At 41.1% G+C, this 22,088-nt stretch overlaps 1 protein-coding gene across 3 annotated transcripts in view; it reads right to left on the minus strand.

Moving 5' to 3' along the window:
* The window catches only part of ATF6 (activating transcription factor 6), a 74,070-nt gene that overhangs the window by 30,325 nt on the left and 21,657 nt on the right, over window positions 1-22,088 (minus strand). For 2 of the 3 annotated variants that reach the window (XM_082052569.1, XM_082052567.1), the window contains 5 exons: window positions 20,595-20,738; window positions 18,671-18,790; window positions 17,645-17,747; window positions 16,419-16,483; window positions 12,860-12,974 (listed from right to left, as the gene is read on the minus strand). In XM_082052569.1, coding sequence (XP_081908695.1) covers window positions 12,860-12,974; window positions 16,419-16,483; window positions 17,645-17,747; window positions 18,671-18,790; window positions 20,595-20,738 — 547 coding nt within the window. The remainder of the gene's footprint in view (window positions 1-12,859; window positions 12,975-16,418; window positions 16,484-17,644; window positions 17,748-18,670; window positions 18,791-20,594; window positions 20,739-22,088) is intronic. The other variant, XM_082052568.1, reaches the window with a different exon arrangement.

Here is a 22,088-nt window from a genome sequence, read left to right on the forward strand (position 1 = left end):
CATGAAGTTTCCTTTTATTTTTTTTTTGCCTGTTGGTTTGCATAACTCATATTCACCCCAGCCTGATGAGCTTCCTTCTCTGCACATTTGTAGCTAAGTTTCACTTCTAGATCTCAATTCTGAGCCCAGTTTTGTTGCCAAGCGCCTGCTCTGTTTGAATTTCTAGTGTTGCTGAGGAAGATGTAAATCAATTTTAGAAACAGGCTTCATTTTATAAGGGAAAAAAAAAAAAAAGTCTATAAACATTTAACATTTTTTCTCAAAAAAAGAAAGCCTCAAACCAAAACAAGAAAACAACCTGATGGAAAATGGTCTTAAAAGACAAAATTACATGATTAACTCACACATGGTAGCAAAAAGGATCTTGGATACCTGATGTTGAGGATTCTTCCTTATCCTCCCCCAGCCCATCTTACAAAACTGTACTTCAGACTGGCCAGGCATATCCCACAGGTGGCTGAGCAACCTGACCCCACAGCCACCAGAAACAGGGGGTTCCTTCTGCCTCCCGCATCCCTCGCACCATCCCTGCCAACCTCTGGCAACTGTCCAACCCTCCTCCAAGTCCTCTCAACTCTTCGGGCTGTTTTTCTGCCAAGGCGATAAAATGGCTCAAGAACGGATCTGACAAGAACATGCACAACCACGGAAACATTGACAACAGGAACCCTCCTTTCTGGTGGTGGTAAACTGTTTAATTGGCTCACTGGCCTTTACCCTAAAAAAATCCTGGAAGCCGCTCATGTAGCTAGGGAAGAGAAGAAATCATTCAATTTTGAACAGTGTGAAAGTACATTTTAAATTTTTTTTTTACTAAAATGCTGCAGGAACTCAAGCCACCAAGATTTACAGCACCGTGATGGAGGCAAAGCATTATTCACTTTTCATGACCAAACCAGCAGTTTCTTTAGAAAAAGCATTCACTTGTGACAATAGTAGTTTGCTTGGACTCCGGTCTGCAGCCTGACAGATAAAGGATAAACAGCGGTATAAACTGGTGCAAGAACATCACACTCCTTATCCAACTCATGACTGCGCATGTGAGTAACAGCCTGTCTGCCACAGCAATTGAATTAGCCAGATCACAGGCACCAGATTCGATTAAAGAGAGTGAAAGGTCAGCTTTGGGAAGATAAAAATGTAGAGAGATGCTTGCTTGCACTCAAAAGACACATCAGACCCTGGGCCTGTCTCTCTTCCTGGAGAGCAAGATGTTTTCTTCTATCAGTGCTTGCCAACTCTCAACCACATTTAAAACATAATGGCTCAAGCAAATAGAAGCCTTTCATCTCCCCACTCAGGGTGAGATTAATTTTTTCCAGCTTTAGTTGCCTGACAGAGTTGTTTAGGCTCTCTTTAAAATCTGCAGAAGGAGAGGCATCTCCAGAAGGAAATTCAGTCCATGCAATGGTAGGTGTTAGGGATAAGTGGCAAAAATTTAGAAGGGCTTTTCTGCCTCCACTAAGCAGAGAAGGAGCCTTGCATGGTGCTTGAGAATTGGTGGTGCCTGGTAGTCCACAAAGCAGCAACAGAAGCCCATGATAATGGTTTAAGAAAAAAACTCAAAACTACAATAACATCCAGAACTTCAAGAAATGCTTTTGCCTTCACATATTCTAATTATGTACATTTTGCTTGTGAAACAAGAAGTCTCAAGCTAATTTCAACATTTTCTGCCAATATCCTGCAAAGTATGATGCAATCATATCAGAGAACCACAGAAGCTGTGTTTCCATAAGTGTGGGTTTTAAAAATGAAATGACCCATTGACAACATTTCACGCAGCCACTGGAGTTTCCAGCTTTTCTAACTGTTTCAAAATACAGGGGACTTACAGGTCAAAGAAAGACTACTGGAATTCTAATAATAGAATAAAGATGTGAAAAATGACACATTAAGGTTTTTAGGCAAGTAAGTATATCAATGAACTCTTAGACAGTGAGGCTACAAATACTATGGCAATAAAACTGATCTCACTGTGTGGACATCATCAATTGCATCGGCACTTTTTTAATCATTCAAACCAGCTCCCACATGAACCGTCCCCTCTTTTTCTTACTACCACTGTGATTTTAATTCTACATAAAAAGATTTAACATCTTGGATTCACCCCAATTTCTGCAAAATATCAGAGAGGTACTGGGCACTAACTCCTAATTCTGTCCTTCAGACAGCTGGGGAGCCACTCAGCTTGTCATTAACCAATGTAATGTGTAGTGTCTGTTCTATTACCCCAGCTGATCAATGAAAAGATTAGTAATCAGGCTCTCAGCACCAGGGTATACAGACCAGCAAGAGCCTGAGGCTATGTGGTCCTGGTGGCTGCGCTCCCTTTCATTTCCATTCCCGCTTGCTCTCTGAGAGCTCCCCCAACCTGCACAAAGGCACGGTGAACTCCAGGCAGTCCCCGAGCTGCAGATCATTTCACTCTCTCCCTCTGATCACACAGAAACCTGTTTATAAGCATACCAAAAGTGCACGCAGCCCTGTAACAACTGCACATGCCGTTACTGGGCGGGAAATGCAGACAAGGAACACAGCAACTCGTCCTTTGACGGGTCAGATTCAATGCTGGAATTTCATACAAGCCAAAGCAACTGCATCAAGACTTTGTTAGGATGTTTTTAAACAAAAAAGGCAATGCAAGCAGACAAAGGTCATTTGTAATAGAGTTGGATAAAAGGTGCCATATCTGAGGTACAGGGCTGTGGGTTTATTTTCCTTCTTTTAATGCAAACCAATCTTGTTCTTAGGCATCTATTTCCTATGAGAATTAAGTTACTGGAAGTGACTTTTATAAGCAAACAGATACATTCTTAAATCAACTACCAAGATTTGGAGAGACTTAATAAATCACAAGGGCTGTCAGTTTTGATCCATGTGAAGAGGTCCTAATCCACAGGAGGATAAGGGATGGTGATGGTCATAACTGCCAGGGGAGCAGAGGGGGGACAGCAGTGTCCTAGAGTGTTAAATGCTAATTATTCAAGAACATACAGGACATCAGGCTGTTCTCCCTGACAAGGCCTGCAGCCATACCCTCCTGTTTACAGATGCACCTGAGCCTGAAGTACATACACACTTCTTACATGCATTTGTTAAAACCTTTTGACAAGGCACAAGCTGTGAGTAAAATCCTCATCCTGACATGCCACACCAAAGCAACACTTAACCAGTTCTGCACCGAAACGGAAATATCCTGTCACAACACTTCAACAGTTTACGCAGCTGGCTTAACACTCCTTTTTTTAGCATTTGTAGTATAACCTCTCTGTTTAGTCTGAACCTAAAGAGCTCTTTTCTGCTTGTGCAAATGTAGTTCTTTACATTTTCTCTTAATCTCCTAGAACCACAATTAACTGCTTTTGTCAATGTTTTAAACCAAGAAAACGGCTACATCTGTCCTTTTTCTCCAAATGACAGCATGTTTATGCCCTGTTTCATTTCTGTACACATTTCTCTACATTGGCGCTTCAGAAACTGAACTTGAGAAGTTAGGAAACTTTTTGCCTAGACTGTATGCAGCACCTTGGTTCCCTGCCGGAGAGTTACAGCTTACAGCTGGTAAGCAAATACCAGACAGATGGTTTAGCAAAGAGAAACCCACAGTGTGTTTCCCTGACGTCAAGGAGATACCCCCTTCTGGAGATGCTGGCCCCAGACTACCTGAGACATGAAAATGGTTCATTTTCAACCTTGTTTTCCAGTAGTCACCAGCCCAGGGATTAACTACTGAGCTCCTGAGCCTGATGAAAACGTCCAGGTCTGAGTGCTTAGGACTGTTCCTAGAAAGGAGGAGAGCTCTACGCTGGGTTCCTGGAAAGGACATTAAACGAGAGCCTCCCAGATGCAAACAAGTGACTAAGCCCAGGAACCGCCACACTGGCCAAAGCTTCAGGGAAGGAACCATCAATGAGGAACAGCTTGGGAATATCCACGTCTAGGGCCTCAGAGGAGAGTATTGTTTAATACACAGGAGCCTGGCTGGACTCAGATCAAGAGAAGAAGGTCGGTTTACATTCCTCACAGAGAGCCAGCTCTGTCTGAGCACAGCTTAGACTGTTTTCCTCAAATTGGATATCAAGTCTCTCTGAGACCACTATCACTTCAAACCTTACTTTGGATGGTCACGACACCAAGCAACAATAATAATCAGTTATGCAATGCTTAAGGAGCTTTGCTAACCACACTGCAAGGGCAGTGGCCCGTGGGGTTTCACAGACAGACCTGCTCTGCCCAGGACTCTCGTGGTGCACACGCTGTTCGAGTCGCTCATGTGCTGCTCCTCCACACCTTCTCTTGATGAGAAGTATTTTCTAGTGCCAGAATTATTCACAGGCACATTTTAATGTTTGCAATCAAAACACAAAGAGGATTTCCTGAACAGTGGTTTCCAGCATGAAAGATTTCTCAGCTTAGCCCAAGATATTAAAAATTCTGAATCACTGACCCAAACCCGTACAGTTTCCATTAACTATGCTGGCAAAGCTGGAGTTTATCCAACTACATGGTGAGGAACAAGCCATACCAGGTATGGAGCAAAACAATCTCATTCTTAGATGCATCTCTCTGCTTTGACCATCAGAAACAAAAGTCCACCCTACTAGGAGCTGGTATGGAAGTGTATTTTAAAATAATTAAGTGGTGAGAAGCTGCTGTGGACAGAAGTAGAACACACCTACAGAGGACTCTCTAAAAGAGCATTTAGCCATAGAGCACACACTTCTGCAACAGCCCCATCCCAATGCTGTGATAAAACACAGTGAAAAAGACAAGACCACATTCTGGAGAAATGGGTCTGCTGCTTTCTAGGATTCAGAGAGAGGAGATTTAGGTGTCAAAGAACCTCCTAACACACCTTAGTCCTTATGAGAAGCCAGACAATTTCTGTAGCTACTACTCTGTCTTTCCATCAGCCATCCCAGCAGGTAGGCCACAAGCAACCATGAGTCCCAGAAGCAGAAAACAAGTTTTATGTTCCACTCTCAAATAGTTTAAAAGCCAATTACAAGTTTCAAAGCCAGCTTGAAGATTAAAAAGTACAGTTAATTTTATCACACTTCTTGTCCTAGGAGTGTAAGTGATTTAAAAATAAAACCTGGAAACCACAAGTGTTCTGTTTGGTCCAGTGGGAAGTGATGATAATCCATACACGCTCATAATAACACCTGGGCTCTTACTTCATAAAAAAAAATCTTTGTGTGCTGTCCAGCTGAAAATCTGGCAAAAGGATTAATTCAAACTGGAAGCAAATAACTTCATCTGACCAGAATTAACTCTAAAAGTGTGCCTAAGATTTTAAATAACACTCTCAAATGTAATACTATAACAACATTTGCTATAAAGCGAGATTTCTACTTAATGAAATCAAGAACATCTCAGCTCTGCACATTTTTCTTCTATAAAGACTCTGTCTAGGACTGTCAGATATAAAAATTGAAAATTAATGGAAAAAAACAGTAGTCTGAAGCTGTGAGAGTGTGAAGTCCATCTAAGAAAATAAGCACGGGTATTTCGAAGTGGTCTCTGCATACACCATAATTCAAGGCAAATTAAATATAATAGAGGCCTTTATTTCATGTAGAATCTCATTCCTACCACACACAAGTCAATGCCTTCCTGGCTACTGCAGCTCCAGAGGTGAAGGTATCATTTATGTCTTTATACATTTAGGGCTTGGTCAGCATCAATTCCATTTAATACCGCTACAGATCATAAGCAAGATCCCATCTTTCCCTCCTGGAACCTGTTCAGAACAATCTGAGCCAAATTCTCTTCAATGAATACCATGCTATCACTAAAGAAAAACGCATTATTAAAGCGTTATTAATGCATTGTTAAACTTGGGTTATTTCCTGAAGGAAAGGAACCGCTTCAGAGCTCTATTTCCACGGCCTGCTCTGATGGAATGCACATTACTTGTTTGTGGATAAACTTGTGTTCCTACTCATTTTGTTGTCAACAATTGTTCTCTGCTCTTAATAAGTGAGATACTATTGTCACTTCCTTTACTGAGACATTTCCCACTTTATAACCACATCTTCCTCCCACACTTCCCAATTATACTGCTCTAGCCTATGTCCACACCAATTTCATAAGCGGTGTGTCTTTCACAGAGGCTTTCCAAAACGAGCAATCTTCCTCTATTCCTTGCCCACAACTCTTTGTCTGTCAAGCATGCAGCACATTTTAAATACATGTATACTATTACTGGTCACGTCTGTCTGCAACCACTTTGGGTTTTGGAGACATTTTTTACAGTATATTTTATTTTCACTATAATTATCTACAGTGTATGTTGTCCTTCCAAAGACTAGTTTAAAAATAACAAAGTATTAGTTAGGCCTGGGACAAATAAGGCTGAAAGAAGTTCAGTGACAGTATTAATATGATTCATGAAGTTCCAGCAACCATACAGAAGACAAACGAATCAAGACTATACACATAAACTCAAGAGTATCCTTTGGTCCATGCCAGACACATTCAAGTGACTCTACTGTCTCTGCTTATACATCTTTCCTCAACACCACATTCACTATCAATTTTATTTGGAGCACAGTGGGGTTCAAAGGACCCAAGGAGATAAAAATCAGAGTGACTAAGACTTTGCTTCCAAAATGTCTTGAAGGGCTATGAACAGAACAGACACTTCCAAAGGAAACAAAACCCCACTTGATGCAACAGGCATTATCTCCCTTCTCAGAAACACGTTTTACGTTCCTGTTCCGGTCCCTCCCAACTGCTGTTTGCATCTGGCTGAGCCAAACAGCTGCTGCCTGGGAGAGGAAAGGCACCGCTGCAGCTGCCGCTCGCCGGCTGCTCCTCCTGGGCTTCCAGCCACTGCACAGCCCAGTGGCCCCCGGCTCCTTCTCCTCCCTCTTGTCTCCGCTGGCCGGGATGCTGCCCCTCGGGAGCACACACATCCCCCTCTGCTGCTTCACCCTTGGAAGTCTGTACACACATGGGAACAAAACTTCCAGGTGTTGCAGAGTAACAACAGTGAGGAATAATGGAGCAATCGTAGGCTTTGCTGGAACACACTATAAGATGCTGATGGAAATGCTTTTTAAAGAATTACTGGCCTTCAGCTGAAAACCTAAAAAACCTTCTTTTGAGCTTCCTGTTACTTAGACTTGGAGCGGTGTTGTTCTCGCACACATCCATATTGATAAGCCCTGGATAAAGATAAGGCCATTTGTGCTCTACAGAATAAAATATATTTTTAGATTTTAGATTATTAAATTTCTTTATGGAGGTTTTTGGACTATGCAAGAACAGCTCTAAGATGCTACCAAAAGCAACATCTCTCCCAGCTGAGTATCTAGAAGACTCTTCTCCAGTCCATTTGATAGTCAGCTCTCCCTGCTCCCCACCTGCACACCAGGAAGGATGACAGTTTGAGAAAGACCAAAAAGAAAGGTTGCTTCACTGTTTTCCTAAGGCCACCAGGGCTTCAGGAGGATGAAATTCTCTCTGACACAGAGAAAATCCACAGTTTAGCCAGAAAAGAAGGAATTTGTATCAAAGAATGCAGCAGGCCAGACTTCATTTTCACCGGCGATGCTTAAATGCAAACAGGAGGTTTTCAATATGGATTTTCAAATTTGAAAGTCGAATGTAGCCATAATTCGACAGAGGCTGGCTTGCTGAGCTCCAGGGCTTGCTGAAGGACAATCACACACACTGTTTGCTTTCTCAGATTCTCCCAGGGAGGCAAAAGTTTGACTTGCAGAGCAGACAGGCTAAAGGGTGACCCCTGCTTTGAACAGGACAGGCAATTTTATCATGGATACTATGTCCTTACCCTCTGTTCTTTCAACACGTTATTCTCAGCATTTGTACACAATATTTTAAACAACATTTTAAAACCCTAGGATCCTGGGATAAAGTCATTTCCTCCTCTCAATAGCTCACGTCAAGTTCCCCAAGGAGAAAGGGGAGTTTGTAACATCTTTTGAAAATCTGCATGTTAACTTGCAGCAGTTGCAAACCCACAAGACTGAAATGTATAAATTAGCTACTGTGTCTTTAGACGCAGCAAGATTATGTGAGTCTGATCATTGCATTTTATCTGAAGAGAAGACCAAATTACACATCCCAGCCCGTGGAAATCCACAAACAAAGTCAACAGCAGAAAATTTCATGTTCAGTAAAAACTAGCCGTTGCCAAATGTAACAAAATAGGATAAAAGTATACATTAAGACTGAATTTCTGGCTATGAAACATCATCTGAAGCCCACTTCTTATAATGCAGTTTTGCCTGGAGGATGTGGATGGCATCAAGAGTGCAGCGAATTGGAACCTGCCTCACTCATGTTCGCTGAATAAATTCAAATTATTGCCAGAACTGTGTGTGCAGCACAGCAAACTAGTGCTACACAAGAATGTCAAAGCCAGGCATCATAATCTTTTGTTGCCGGAAAGTAATATATCATCCCAAATACAATTAACACAGCACAGGCTTATTACCAACCAAAGCAAAACACAACTTAGACATCTTTATTCCTAGCACATTGAGTGTTCACACAAAGGAAGAACAAAAGTTCTTATTTAAATTTGGCTCAAACACTTCAGTGAAAATTTGTTTCCAGAAATTGAGAAATCCTTAAATGCTCATCATGGATGTTGGCTTGTAGGGCCTGAAATTCACATCTGTGATAATACATTTCCCTGAAGCTCTCTGGTTTAAATGCCAGGGCACTGAAGCAGAAATTTGGAAATTGAAATTCTGAGTCTATTGAATTTTGTAATGGCTTTGTCATTGATTTTATACAGGGCCAGCATCACTCTTGCTCTAACAGATGATAACAAGGATCACCTTTTAATATCTAGGTTTTTTACTGTAATATACTTTAAGATAATGTATATGTGCTGCATTAAATGTAACTGCTAAACTTTGATATCAAGAGACATTTGTACTTTTAAACAGAGACAGCAGTGAGAGGGAATGCTAGTGGCCTTCTAAATTTTCCAAGTGAATCAAACTTGAAACCATGCTTCCTTAAGAAGAGAAATTACATTCTTACCCTAAAAAAATGTCACCATCCTTAGTAAGTCTGCAGAGATGTCATCAGAGGATACCTGACAGAATCTTCCAGGATGGGGAAATCTACTGCTTAACCACTGCAAGGTATGGGGACTCTGACCCGAACCACACAAGAGTGAGATGATCTGGAGCAGCATTTACAGGCCAAAGTGAATGGGAATGGATTTGTTTTCTCTGATGATTTACTTAATTACCTTTCAAATTAAGCTAGCTATTTAAGTAATTCTAGAAACAATCTCCAAGTCTGAATAGTCCATGGCAAAACAGATGTGAGCTCTGACAGAACTGGTTCCGTGCCAGGCTCACGGGGAGCTGAAGCAGCAGCCACGTCTCTGTCTCCCTGCTGACAGAGCACCCTGGACCAACTCACTTGAATTTTGCAGACAATAAAGGGCAGAAACTGAAGGTGTTGGCAGAGAAACATGCTCTCAGTTCTGCCTCTCAAACCTGGCAGAAATGGAAGGAAGGTTCAGCGCCAGCTGGAGACTCCAAGATGCTTCAGCAGAGCTCAAGCAGCTGTACCCTTTTCACAGAAGCACAGCAACCTGTTCTTGGTACCTGCTGCACAGACCAGACAGCTCAGAACATGCTCCCAAAACCAACCCAAACCAGCCCAACTTAGAGGTCGGCTGCAAAGACGTGGCTTCTGAGTGCTGGGGTACTTGGGGACAGCAGAGGGTCCAGGTGTGAACATGTACTACCGGGAATGCGCATCTTGTTACATTGCCAGGTGTCAGTTCTGCAGTGCTAAATGACCACTGAAAACAATGGCTTCCTAGAAGTTAAGCAGTAAGAAAAAATAAAATTAACAAGTTAGCATCTCGAGAAATAAATGGTGCCGAGCCCTGTCTGTAGGGGATGCTGACTGCTGGGGCCTGGCAGAGCTGTGAGACAACAGTGCCTCAGTTCAAGAATTCCTCTGTTACATATTTCTTCTTGTTTAAACATTACACATTCCCCTGGCAACAGCAGAAAATTAAATTTTCTAGACTCCCAGAGTGAAAGCTTCTTGTATGGACTCATCCAAATACTACTGAATTTTCCTTCCTCTACCTTATAAATAAATAAATAAATAAATAAATAAATATCAAACTCCAACTGTAAATATGCAAAATATGCTGGCCTTCCATGACAAGGGAAGAAAAGAGAAGAGATCGTGATAAATTTGGTCTCACAGGTACTAGGCATCACCAGAAGATGACACAGTACATTTGAGCTTTGCTCCCCTGCCTTGCACCTTCACAAGCCCTGGCTAAGTCTTACTACATAAAAGCAGCATGGTCAGCCCTAGCAAATGCCATTTTCTAGAAAATCCAAGGAACTCAGGGCATAACTCCTGTAACGTAAGCAAGAAAATACAGAAAACATACACAAAAATGTATTACATTCCAGCACATGCACCCAGGAGAGATGCTGGGTTACGTGACACTGCACACAGAGCAGAAAACATGCGGAAAGAGGATCCCAGAGACATCAGGTGGGAGGGATCTCTGCACATCCATAGTCCTACCTCCCACTTGGAGCAGGATCATCACCAACACCAGAACCATCCACTCCCTGGGACTCTTAACTGGATTATTCCTGTTCTTTTGTATGCAGCTGTTAACAGCTTATTAAGTGCTGGGGAGTGTCTGCATGGAAAACAGCCAGCGAGGAGAACAAAACCTGTCATCTCCAGGCCTTGCCTACTAACTTGGACAAGAGAGCAAGCAAAAGTGAACTGTCCCATAACACTGAGGAGGAAACCAGTTCCCCCTCCCAGCTCCTAATCAGGGGAAAGGGAAATGTGGTGCAAAGAGAATGAAGTCAGGAGTGCTGAGGAGAAGGGGAAAGGGCAGCCCCTGGCTGGGGCCCTGCGGATGGCACCCCTCGGGCTGGGCAGGACTCCTTTCTGCCGCACTCACAAAAGAATCCAAGCAAGTAATTTAAAAGTGCCTGAGGGCAGAGATTGTCACTAGATCAGGTTTGCCCCGTTAAAATAATAAATGAGGTAATGCAGGAAACTGCCATCGATTTGAGGATGTTTCATTCATAAAAAAGAATTACCTAGAGCTTTGCTACCCAATAAACTTCATAGATGGTTTAAAAAAGTCCCCAGACCTCTCCTTGCAACAGAGCAGAGCCAAGCAGTAGGGATTCCATGGCACAAGCCACATTCTGTTTTCAAGGACAGCTCTGCAAGTCCAAATAATAGCTGACAGCTTTCAGGTCATTAATCCAACAGCATAAACAGAACCTGGGTACCAGAACACGCATTCAGGTAGATTAGAGCAAAGGTTGCAAGTGAAGAACTAGATAAACACTATTCTTCTACTTTTTGAGTTTCCAGAAAAACTTTCATAATCAATTCTCCACTCATCTTCTGGATATTTGGAGCCTGGTGCTGGCTATATTTGTGTTGCTAGCTGAAAGAACTGCACAACATGCCAAGCATTTAATAACAAAATTCCAGCCTTGTGACACAATCCAGTAATCCCCAAACTGGAAACTAACCTCATATTTCTACTCAGCATAAAACCCTAATCCTAACAAGAGCACCGGTACTTTTATTTTGCCTGAACCTTTTCTAAAGGCACATATCTCACTAATTAAGAAAGTTGCCGTAGACCAGGTCGAACAGGGTTGTGCTACCTGTGTACATATGACATCTACAGATTGGTAGAATCATGACAACAGAGAAACTGCTAAAGCTAGTTCTGCTTGTCCGTGTGCTCCTGCACAGAACTGGTTGTAGCTGGATGAGCTGCTGTACCGGTGACTACTAGTCCCCCGCCACCTTGGAACCCCTATCAGGACTCTCCTGCGATAATGAAACAAGTGGAGATTTGCAGGGTCCTAGAAAAAACATGGCTGGGTGTGAGCAGGCATATGACAATTCTCACCTAATATCCCAACTGCAAAATGGCAAGGCAAGAGACTTAGCAAGCCGAGAACCTGGGCTCAGGTCAGGGATAAACATGCATTACCAGCAATGTCTAAGGACTCATCAAGACCTCTGCAAAAGGGAGGGAATTAACTCTCCCAACCCCAGCTGGTGTTTCAGCCACTGTTTTCCTTTATCACTTCCATCACCAGACCCCAAACAGCTTCCCACTACTGCAGTTGTCCTGGCTTCAACACCACTCAGGCTTGCAGTACAGAAAATGCAATCAAACACCTGGAATCCCATTTTAAAACAGCTTTTACTGTCACTAACTGCGGTGCAGATGCAAGGATATGCCTGACAAAGCTGTAGTACAAGTCAGTGCTGTATCCCAGCAGAGATGGCAGAATTGCTCATCTGTCTCAGCTTACAAGTCACAAAACCACAGAAAAATGGTGCCACTGTGCAAAGTCCTATACAGCTGCAATATGTGACAGATAAAACTGCAAATACAAGTCTTTTAGGAGAAGATACAAATAATAATATGTTAACCTAGCAGAAATCATTTGTTCACAGCGTACATTTATTCCTATACTCAGAAGCACAGAAGGTTTATACACCTATTAAATAAACATCCAGTTAACTATTCCAATTATTGGACTGCTACCATGTGTAAGTGTTTAACCACAGGGTTCATGCACCTTTGTGTTGTCTTGCAATGGCACTACAATGTTTTCTGCAAAACTCTTTTTCCATTCTTACCTGTGATGGGCTTATTTTGCAAAGAGCATGATCTGGCCACACTACTGTAAGCATCACATGTAAAGAAACAAATTTAGCTTCAACTTTGACTAGGTCATCTTTTGTATTACAAGGAAAGACACTCAGTGTTAGAAATAGTCTTAGGGATACACATAAAAGGCCAGTATTAAACAACTACTACACTTACTCTGCGAAATGACACCACGTAGAACGTATCTTCCCTTCTGCGAATAGCTTCCAAAAAGTCTTGATAGCTCCTTGGAGAGGCATAATACACTTGCAGCTCATTCCCTGAGTTCCTGCTGAAATGAAGATGGGGTGAAGGTAATTATTTTAGACCAGAAAGCCAACTTCAGTGAGACAAGGACTTTAAAGACCTGCTTTTGAAAAGAGCAGCTCTTAGCCTATTGAGGGCAGCATGAGGAACAGGAAACACAGGTGACAGTGAAACTACTGGGTATTTTTTGAAAGTTCAAGGTTTCAAAGGTCTTGCTGCAGGAAACTTTTCCAGGCTTGATTTTATTCATGCAAAAACCCACTTGCTAGCTCAACAGAAAAAAAAAAGTTTCAAGTCAACTTAAAGTGTCTGAAAAGTTGTGATGACTTCTGAAAATAGATTTTAGCAAATTTTAGAATGAAATGTCATTCTGAAATAACAAATGAAAACATCTATTTTTTTTTTTAATGCTAAGGATCCAAACCACTCAAACTGAAAGAAGTGCAAAGTTAAGCAGAAACAAAGCTTTTAATTTACTGTCAGTGACATTCCCATCTTCTCTCTCACCCACCATTTTTACTTTTTGTGCCTCTGTGGTGAACTCAAAGATTTCCTCTTGATTTTCAATTTAGACAGTGGAGCAAAAATAAGATATTCAGAGAATTCTGGCTTATCTTTTACACGATTCTTGTCTTACATATGCCAGACATAAGGAAAAGACATTCTGTCTAAACTATTCTAAGCAAAAACACTGGCAAGTCATACAGTCATGGTACTTATCCACTGTTTATCTTGGAAAGGTGAGAAATTCCCAGCACGCCCTGCTATCATGTATACTTCCCCAATCTCACTGAAAACATATTTAATCAAATTGGAAAGCTGAATTTACACAAACCATTAGCTGGACCTTCAACCAGTCATTTTAATTCATTCCCACTTTAATAGCATACTGTCTGTCTGCATTATTTGTGGCAAAAACACTGATCAGGCAGTTCCTCCCAAGCTGTCTTCTGCTGACCCAGATTTTAAACTATGGTGGCTGACTTAGATTATTTTGTTGTGTTTCTAAAATACACATAATTATGCACCCAAAACAAGGTACAAATCTATCAAGTGATTTTCCTGAGCAGCAGTAATAGTAGACGGTCATTATCTCCTCTTCTCCTGCAAATACAGTCCTGTTGCAACCAAAGGGCTGCTGCTGCCAAGTCAGCTGCCCTTTAATAGGATTGGGATGTAAGTCCTGGGGGATCAAGGGCAGGCAGCTCTACCCTATATATCCTCTTTAGCAGAATTATGCAAGTGAGGAATCAGATCACATCCTCTGCAAACAGGAAACAAAGACTAGAGCTAATTTGAGCTTGATTACTCATTCCTAAAAACACGTAGGCCCACCAAACCACCCCTGAGATTCAGCATTGAAGCTTTACTGTGATAAAAGGCACTGCGCCCACGCGTTGCTCAGTAAAACACATCCTGAAAACTGAAACAGGTCCCACAGATCCGTTTGCTCGCCCACACTCCAGAAGATACAGCTCGACTGAAAAAGCAGCCTTTTATAATTCTAAATCCAGGCATGAGAGAAAGTTGTTTCAAAGCATTTGGAAACCACTGGGTTTTTACAAAGCTCTCTTGGGTCCATGTAACAAGTCTAACACCAACTCCAAATTCCAAGTAATATCAGTGGGTTACTGGTATTACATTGTACTTACCTTTGGGCATTTAAGAGTACCCACTATGGACTGCTCCGTGGAAGGAAGGGAGGAACTTAAGTTCTCAAAACAGGTGCAAAGCTACCAGTTGTTTTAGTAATACCATACCATATTACAAGAAAGTATCATATTGAATTGTTTATCTAAAACAGTGGTGCTGAGTCTGGCCATTAAAAATTAATCACTGGTATTAAAAATCAAAAGCTTTGATTGTAAACTCCACAAAAAGGTAATTCTATTATTATTAAAAGCTTCAGGGACATTTACAAACATGTTATGTATCAGGAAACCTACAAGTGCAGCAGAGTGTCCAGAGGGCACCAGGGTGCTGGGCTGAGTTACAGTCAGGCCCTAGAGTGTGGGATGTGCAAGGAGAGATGGGACAGAGGGACCTGGGCTTCTTCAGCCTGAAAAAGAGGAGACTGAGAGCTCTCATTGCAACCCTCAGCTTCTTAAGGGGGGTTACAACAGAGGCAGAGATGGTCTCTTCTGACAGACACACACATTAAAGCTGAAGATAAACCTGCTTTGATGAGGAGGTTTGACTAGAGATCTCCAGAGGTCATTTACAACCTAAACTTCCCTGTGATTCTATGATTTCATGGAGCTTCTAATAGCTGATGGCTCTGGGAGCAACTGGAAGTCTGTTCTGTGTTCTTAGCAGTTCTAGGACAGTCACAGCATGCAGCTGCCATGACTCACTGGTCCTGTTCATTTAAACATCATTCATCTGAAAAAATTCTCACTTCCTTCTGAAGCACAGATTATTCCATACAGAGCTGGAGGATGTTGCAGACTGTTTCTAATAATCCAGACATTTTTTTTTAGGAGTAATGCAAGCATTTATATTAAACTGCCTTATGCCAGGAGGCTTGTTTGTCCAGTCCTCAGTTAAAACAGATGTCCTTCATCTGCCTGTAGAACTAAATTTTTGTCTTTTTTTTTATTAGTCAAGACATACCAAAATTTGGCAGCCTGGTTTCCGTAACATTTGCCTGCAGCTTGCTATTTTCTCCCAGGCTGATCCTGCTTTCAAAGCCGCAATGCAAAGAGAAGAGCCACAGCTGTCTTACTTTCAACAGCAACATTTCAGGTGTTCTTCTCAAAAAAAAAAAAGTCCCCTTCATACTTCACATTCTGCTCTCACACTCATTTCTGGCACTTCAAAGCAAAGATCCTTTTAAATAGGATCCTTTTTAAACACTGTCATAGAGAATTCAGGAGAGAAAATTTTCATTTCCTTCAACTTTTCCCTCCAGTTCTTCCTGTACCCAGGAAAAGGGACAGGACAGGTATGCAGGAAGGAGGGCAGGGCAATCATGAAACTTTGTGTTATTGTTTTCTAACAATCAGCAGGGAAAACCAGATGAAGACAAACCGTACAAATAAGATGTAATGATACATTCACTCCGTTAAAATAATTTGGTGCTCTTACTGGACTCACAGCCCTTTGAAACCTTCTTATAAGCTAATGATGTTCCTCCAGATAATACCAAGACAATTCCTCCTTTTATTCCCCTTGAGATGAAAATCTTTTTAGGAAGGGATCCTGCAGAGTGAAGTTCTGATTTTCTTAAGACACATTAGTAGAAAGGTCCCAGAAGAGTGGAGTTGTGATACAGAGGTCCCTTTAAGTGTAGTCTGAATCATTAGAAGCAGTTATTTGCCAAGGTACAAAAATTAGGCCAATAAATGTAGCTAGCACCTGACTTAAGAATTGTGACAACAAGGTGAAAACTGGCATTTTTTTGCCAGCTGTTGGTGAAAAACTAGGTTATTAAGTAGAAAGCAATAACAAAGCAGTTGTTCTGCCTTACCTGAGGCTGGTGTCTGTGTAAGGCATGGCCATTAGCTGGGAATCTGCCTTCTGACTGAGAGAGCTCTGCAAAGGGAGGAAAACAAAAAGGTGATGCAAACTGAAAAAAATAATAATTTTCTGGGTTTGGGACTATATAAAATATGAATCACATCTGTAGAGAGTGAATATATAATGGGGTGCAGAGGTTAATCAGTGCCCTGAACAATAAATTTACATTTTTTTCACTGGTGAAACATGCATAACTGAAAGAGCAACCAGTAATCCAGTTGGACCCAAAGAAAAAACAAGTGTTTTAATACAGCCAAATTTGAAGTCGCACATTCAGAGATCAAGAAGTCAAGCCAGCACCACACACACAGTTGGACATATTGTGCAAAATTTGCTCTCACTGATGTCAGATTTGCAGAATTCTTCTGAGGTCACACCCACTTTGTATCTCTGCTAAAATACACTACCCACAACACACTTCTGGCGTCTGAAACATCAGAAGCCCCCAAACTTGCTCTGCTTCAATGTTCTACCATTCTCCTTTGGACACCAGAGAGAAGAATCTGAAGTTTAACATTCAATAGTTTTTCTCTAGAACAGTGTGGCATTTCCCACATTGTTAAGTTCAATTCCTTTTAAGCCTGTAACCAGCTCTTAATCAAGTGAAACACTTTGAAACGTCATGGTCTTAATTTCATCCTCATTACCGATATGCTGTGTAGGTGAAAGGGTTTTAAAAAATGGGAAATATGAACAAAAATCTTGTAATTCTGTAGTCTTACCAAAAATGTATGCCTTTAGCAAAAATCTGAAAAAATGAAACAGAAATAGTTCAACAAAACCAATCAGCTATGCCCCTACAGCATGAGCCAGACTAATGTGTTGTAGGTTATATTTCTCTCCATTAACCAACTGTTTATCCTTATTCCGACACAGCGTTACAGAGCAGTCATGAAAGTAATTTTAGAAAACACTAAACATATTTTTTTTGATGACTGCTAAAAAAAATTTACAAATTTTAGCCTGAGTCCAAGAGCAGGAATGGAAGAACTTTGACAACATAATAGTAAACCAAACCTAGCAATTTAAAATGGGAAGTGTTTGGTACCTTAATTACAGGCACCATTGCTACTTTTGTCTATAATGACAAGCACAGACAAGTAAGAGAGAATGTTTTGTTATGTCGTCTGAAATTATCTTGTCATGCTATTGACTCACCAGTATAAACCCACCTACCTGCATCACCCTTGCTTTCTGCTGTTGGTTATTTGACAGCCTTCTAGATCTTGTTCGTTCCACTTCATGTCTATGAACCCATCCTCGAAGTTCGTGATTCAGCCTAGAAAAAGCCACAGCATTAACAGATGTTACAAAGAACAGTGGTAGAATTCTTTAATTTTAGAAAACAGTTTAAACTAGCCACTGTAAAGACTCTGCAGATCAGTACTCTTCTACTTTATGATAACTTGTTTTAATATCAAAGTAAGAAAATACAATTGCAAAATTAAATCTATGATAGAATTTGTAAGTAAATGTCTATACACTATTGGGATAATGGATATTTCAACATAAACCAGATGCAGTACTTTCTTTTGACCAGTGAACAGCGATTCTGAAATTACTGGAAGGACTGTTGAAATTTAAAATCAAAAGTTGGCCAGTTCAAGACAAAATACTGGCTAAAAGGCTAAAATACAACAAATAAATTTGAGAGAAAGAATGGACACAGCAGAATGGAGATAAGGTTAGTGGTGCGCTCATGTCTTTAGAAAAAGTGGAGCTACGTGTTTTCTAACAGTCAATAAAGGACATCTTCAATGTTAAGACCGCTTGTATCAGAAGCTGAAGAGCAGGACACCATCTTTTATGTATTTCAGATGGAACAGGCTTTTAGCTGGACTTCATTTCCATATTATGAACATTACCACATATGAAGTGATTTCTCTCGAAACACGAAAAACCTCTAGGCAACCAGAAAAGTGTTATTTCGTTATTGCTAAAAGACCAGTGTGAAAACTGAGTGAAAATCATTACTAAAAACATCAAAAGATGCCAAAGATCCAAGTCGATCTCCTGTCTTCATGGCAGTAGATACTGGAGAGCACAGACACTTACAGAGGCACTGGCCACATACGGGATGAACACTATGAAGGGACAATAACAGCATTCACAGTTATCTGTCCAGTAGCACTCACCCAACACACAATTTATATCTAAACTCCTAATAAAAGCTTAAATGCTCAGAAAAGTTTGTTTGCTCACCTCAGCGACTCTGTTCGGTTGATCAGGGGCTGACAGGGTGGTGGTGGTGGTGAAATATATAACAGTGGTTCTTCTGAGACTACCATCAGTGCTTTGTTCTCAGATATAGAACCATCATACCTGGGGAAAAAAAAAAAAGAAGTAGACATCAAGAAATCCCTGAAACTAGTCCTTCATGAGCCTTTGACCAAATCCAGAGAATAAGCGCTAGCAGTGGCAAACCCGCAGAGGTCACAGCTGCTCCTGTGGGAGCTTTGAAACAGGTGAATAACAATCTCTATCAAACATTCAATAGTCTCAGTCAATCCTCCAAAGGGGTCTAATAGCACTCAATATAAGGAAGACACATAAGCATTAGCAGATGTTGGATCTCTTCCCAAACAGGCCAGATATTGAAAGAAAACAAAGCCTGTAAAATATTCCTCATAATATGTAAACTATGAGATCTCTGCAGAGGCAACTTTCTCTTTCATTCCAGAGCTGTACAAGATTTGCTACAGAAATATTAAATTTATTGGCCACTAAAACCATGCAGATGTAAAGAACACGAGCTATATGATAATGGAGCAGCCACAAACCATATTACAACTGAATGGAGAGGATTTAGATCTCCAACAGTCTCCAGAAGCTAGCCTGGCTTTGATAAAAACTGAAAACAAGCATGTATTGTAATGCAAAAACCCACAGCACTCTCACCAACAAAGCAAAGACTAACGTTCCTACCTCCTGAGAGGTTAACTACTTATCACCAAATACCTATGATAAGTTCCCCTCTTGACATGGTATCAATATAACAGCATTAGTCCTCTTGGTTTTGAGAAACTTGTAGCTCCTAAAACTCAGCTTCTTCTGAAAAATGAGGTATATGAGCTCATGAAAGCCTTATTCACATTGCCCTCCCTTTCTCAGCTTTCTGTCCATCTTCACATCTGCTTCTCCTGTTTACTGTATCCAGAACTGATAAAGGAGAATATGCAGCAAAGAGCTCCTAGCTTGCTAGAAAACAGGATGAAAGAGTAAAAGAAAAGGAGGAGGTACAGGCACCAGCATATCCTCCTAAGAGAACCACTCGACTACTACATCACGTAAGTCACGGTCTAAAACTTGCCACATAGGACACAAAGCCCTCACCATGGCTACAGCCTTAAAATGCTCTTGATTTATTGCCTTCTTTCTGCATGGCAAAATACATTAGGGCTTTCTGCACATCTGTGCCTGGCTTTGTTCAACCAGCCAAAACACTCCGATACGATAAATCTTGTAAGGGGAAAACATGAGCTGGATTAGCCAGATTTCAATCTGGAGACAATTATATTTTCACTTACATGCTGAATGCTAGAGATCTAGGAAGCTTGAAAGTAACTATACCATGAAATAATGGGTAAACATGAGGATGGACTCAGAGATTGCTAAAAAGTACAGTGCAAAGTGCAGAATATGTTCTCAATTGTGAACTTCTCTTGAGCAATTAAGAAAATAAATACTCCAGCTTGAAAAGTAAGAAGAGATAGGCGACAAATACCGTAACTATGCAAGCTAAAATAAAGATGAGGGAAAAAAACCAGACAGATGAAGATGTGAAGAAGGTCATGAAAATCTCCATGACATATACTTGTCTATATGCTCTCTTCTAACATACTGTCCCTACAACTACACAGCATAATCGGGTGCACACTTCTGAAGCTCTATGTATTGGGTTATCTTGGAGATCATACTCATTTGAAAAGCAATCTGGTAAACTTTATTAAATAATAATAATTTTTTAAAAAGAGATCAGCTTTCAAAACACAGTGTTTGTAAACTCAGTTGCTCTGGAAGAGCAGCAATAACCCTGGTCAAAAAGATTATCAAAGGGAAGGACAGTGAAGTCTAAAAGCACCATTGCCCTCTACCACTTAAAAGATGTCAAAGATTTTCATCTCACCTATTACTCTTCTGTGGAATGTTGTCCCCAGGTATTTTGTGAGCTGTGCCAGACTCCTGGCTAGCTGAGAACTCCAGAAGATTTCTGGTTCGGTGGTTGGAACTTGCAGTGGAATCAGCTCCATTGGGATCCTTTTCAAATATACTGGAAAACATAATAATCATAGCAAAATATATTACAGATATAAAGGGTCTGCAAGACACTTTACTGTAAGGTGTTAAATACTCAGGTGGATAATTTTTGGCTGCTGCTATGTTATATTGACACGGTTCATGTCATATTTAACTTAAAAACATGATATCTTGGGTCATTATAGTACTGTCATTCAAAAGATTAGTAGACAGAAAAGCATTTCTGTTTTCTTCTTCAGCTTTAATTGTTCAAAGGATTTTGATGCTCTGGTTTTCATGTTCCACCACAAGCTTCACCTGATGAAACTGACATCAATCTGTTCATAATCTAGATCTGCAGGCATAAGAAAATTACCTGTACTCAAATCAAAGTACCTCTGAACTTTTACTTTCATTAGCCTCAAAGCACAATTGACACAGTTTATACAAACACAATACGTAAGGAAAATATAGCTACCAAATTCCATGCAGTTGTAAGGCTGGAATATTACCCCAGAAATCTAACAAAACTGTACACAAGCTTATATATGTTCAATTCTACTTGGATGCATAAACACTGGCAGGACTGACAATCCCATCTACATAGTGGCAGCAGGCCATGGTCCCCGATACTCTGTGGTCTTGGTCTGTGCTAGCACTGATTGAAGGATTGTCCCCTGGGGCTGCTCGGCCACCAGCCGTGCAGCACGGGGACATCTGTGCTGCTCTCCATGCAAAGCCAGGCTGCAGCATTTCACATGGGAGCTGGAAAAATGACCAGACAACTGCTATACGAGATCAACTGCATCCTAGCTCAGAAGGAGGATTTACAAGTGAGAAATCTTGAAAGCATAAAAGAAATACTTCCAGATATCCTCTCCGGAGGCTGCTCTGTCATAAACACAGTTGCTTCCTGAAATACGTATATTTACAAAATCAAGTCCTAACCTTCTTAGCTCACAAAATACAAAAATGCAACAAGACCCGAGCATGCCGGTGAGACCTTTGATCCCTGCCCACAGAGTACGTTTTGATTCATGCTCCACCTCCCCTGAGTAGCAGAGCACAAACTCTGCAGCAGAAAATCTCCTCTTCCTATTTCTTACATGGCATCACTTTGCAACAAGCAACGAATGCAAATGATAATAACAGAGAACAGCAAGGAGGGCAGATTAAACACTCCACAACTAAGTAGAAGGTACACAGACAGTTGCCTAGCAATCCCCTCTCTTTTGCCGACACATTTGCGCTCCTGTTAGCAGGAACCCAGGTCTCCCCGTGAGTCATTGTGTCACGTTCTGCAGAACCGCAGAGCCGGGGCAATCCCAGATCCAGGCTGACATTGCCTGGACTGCCTCCTCTCCTTCAGGTTTCCAGGCAGCAG

This window comes from Streptopelia decaocto (assembly GCF_964273445.1).
Source record: "Streptopelia decaocto genome assembly, chromosome: 5".
NCBI lineage: Eukaryota > Metazoa > Chordata > Aves > Columbiformes > Columbidae > Streptopelia > Streptopelia decaocto.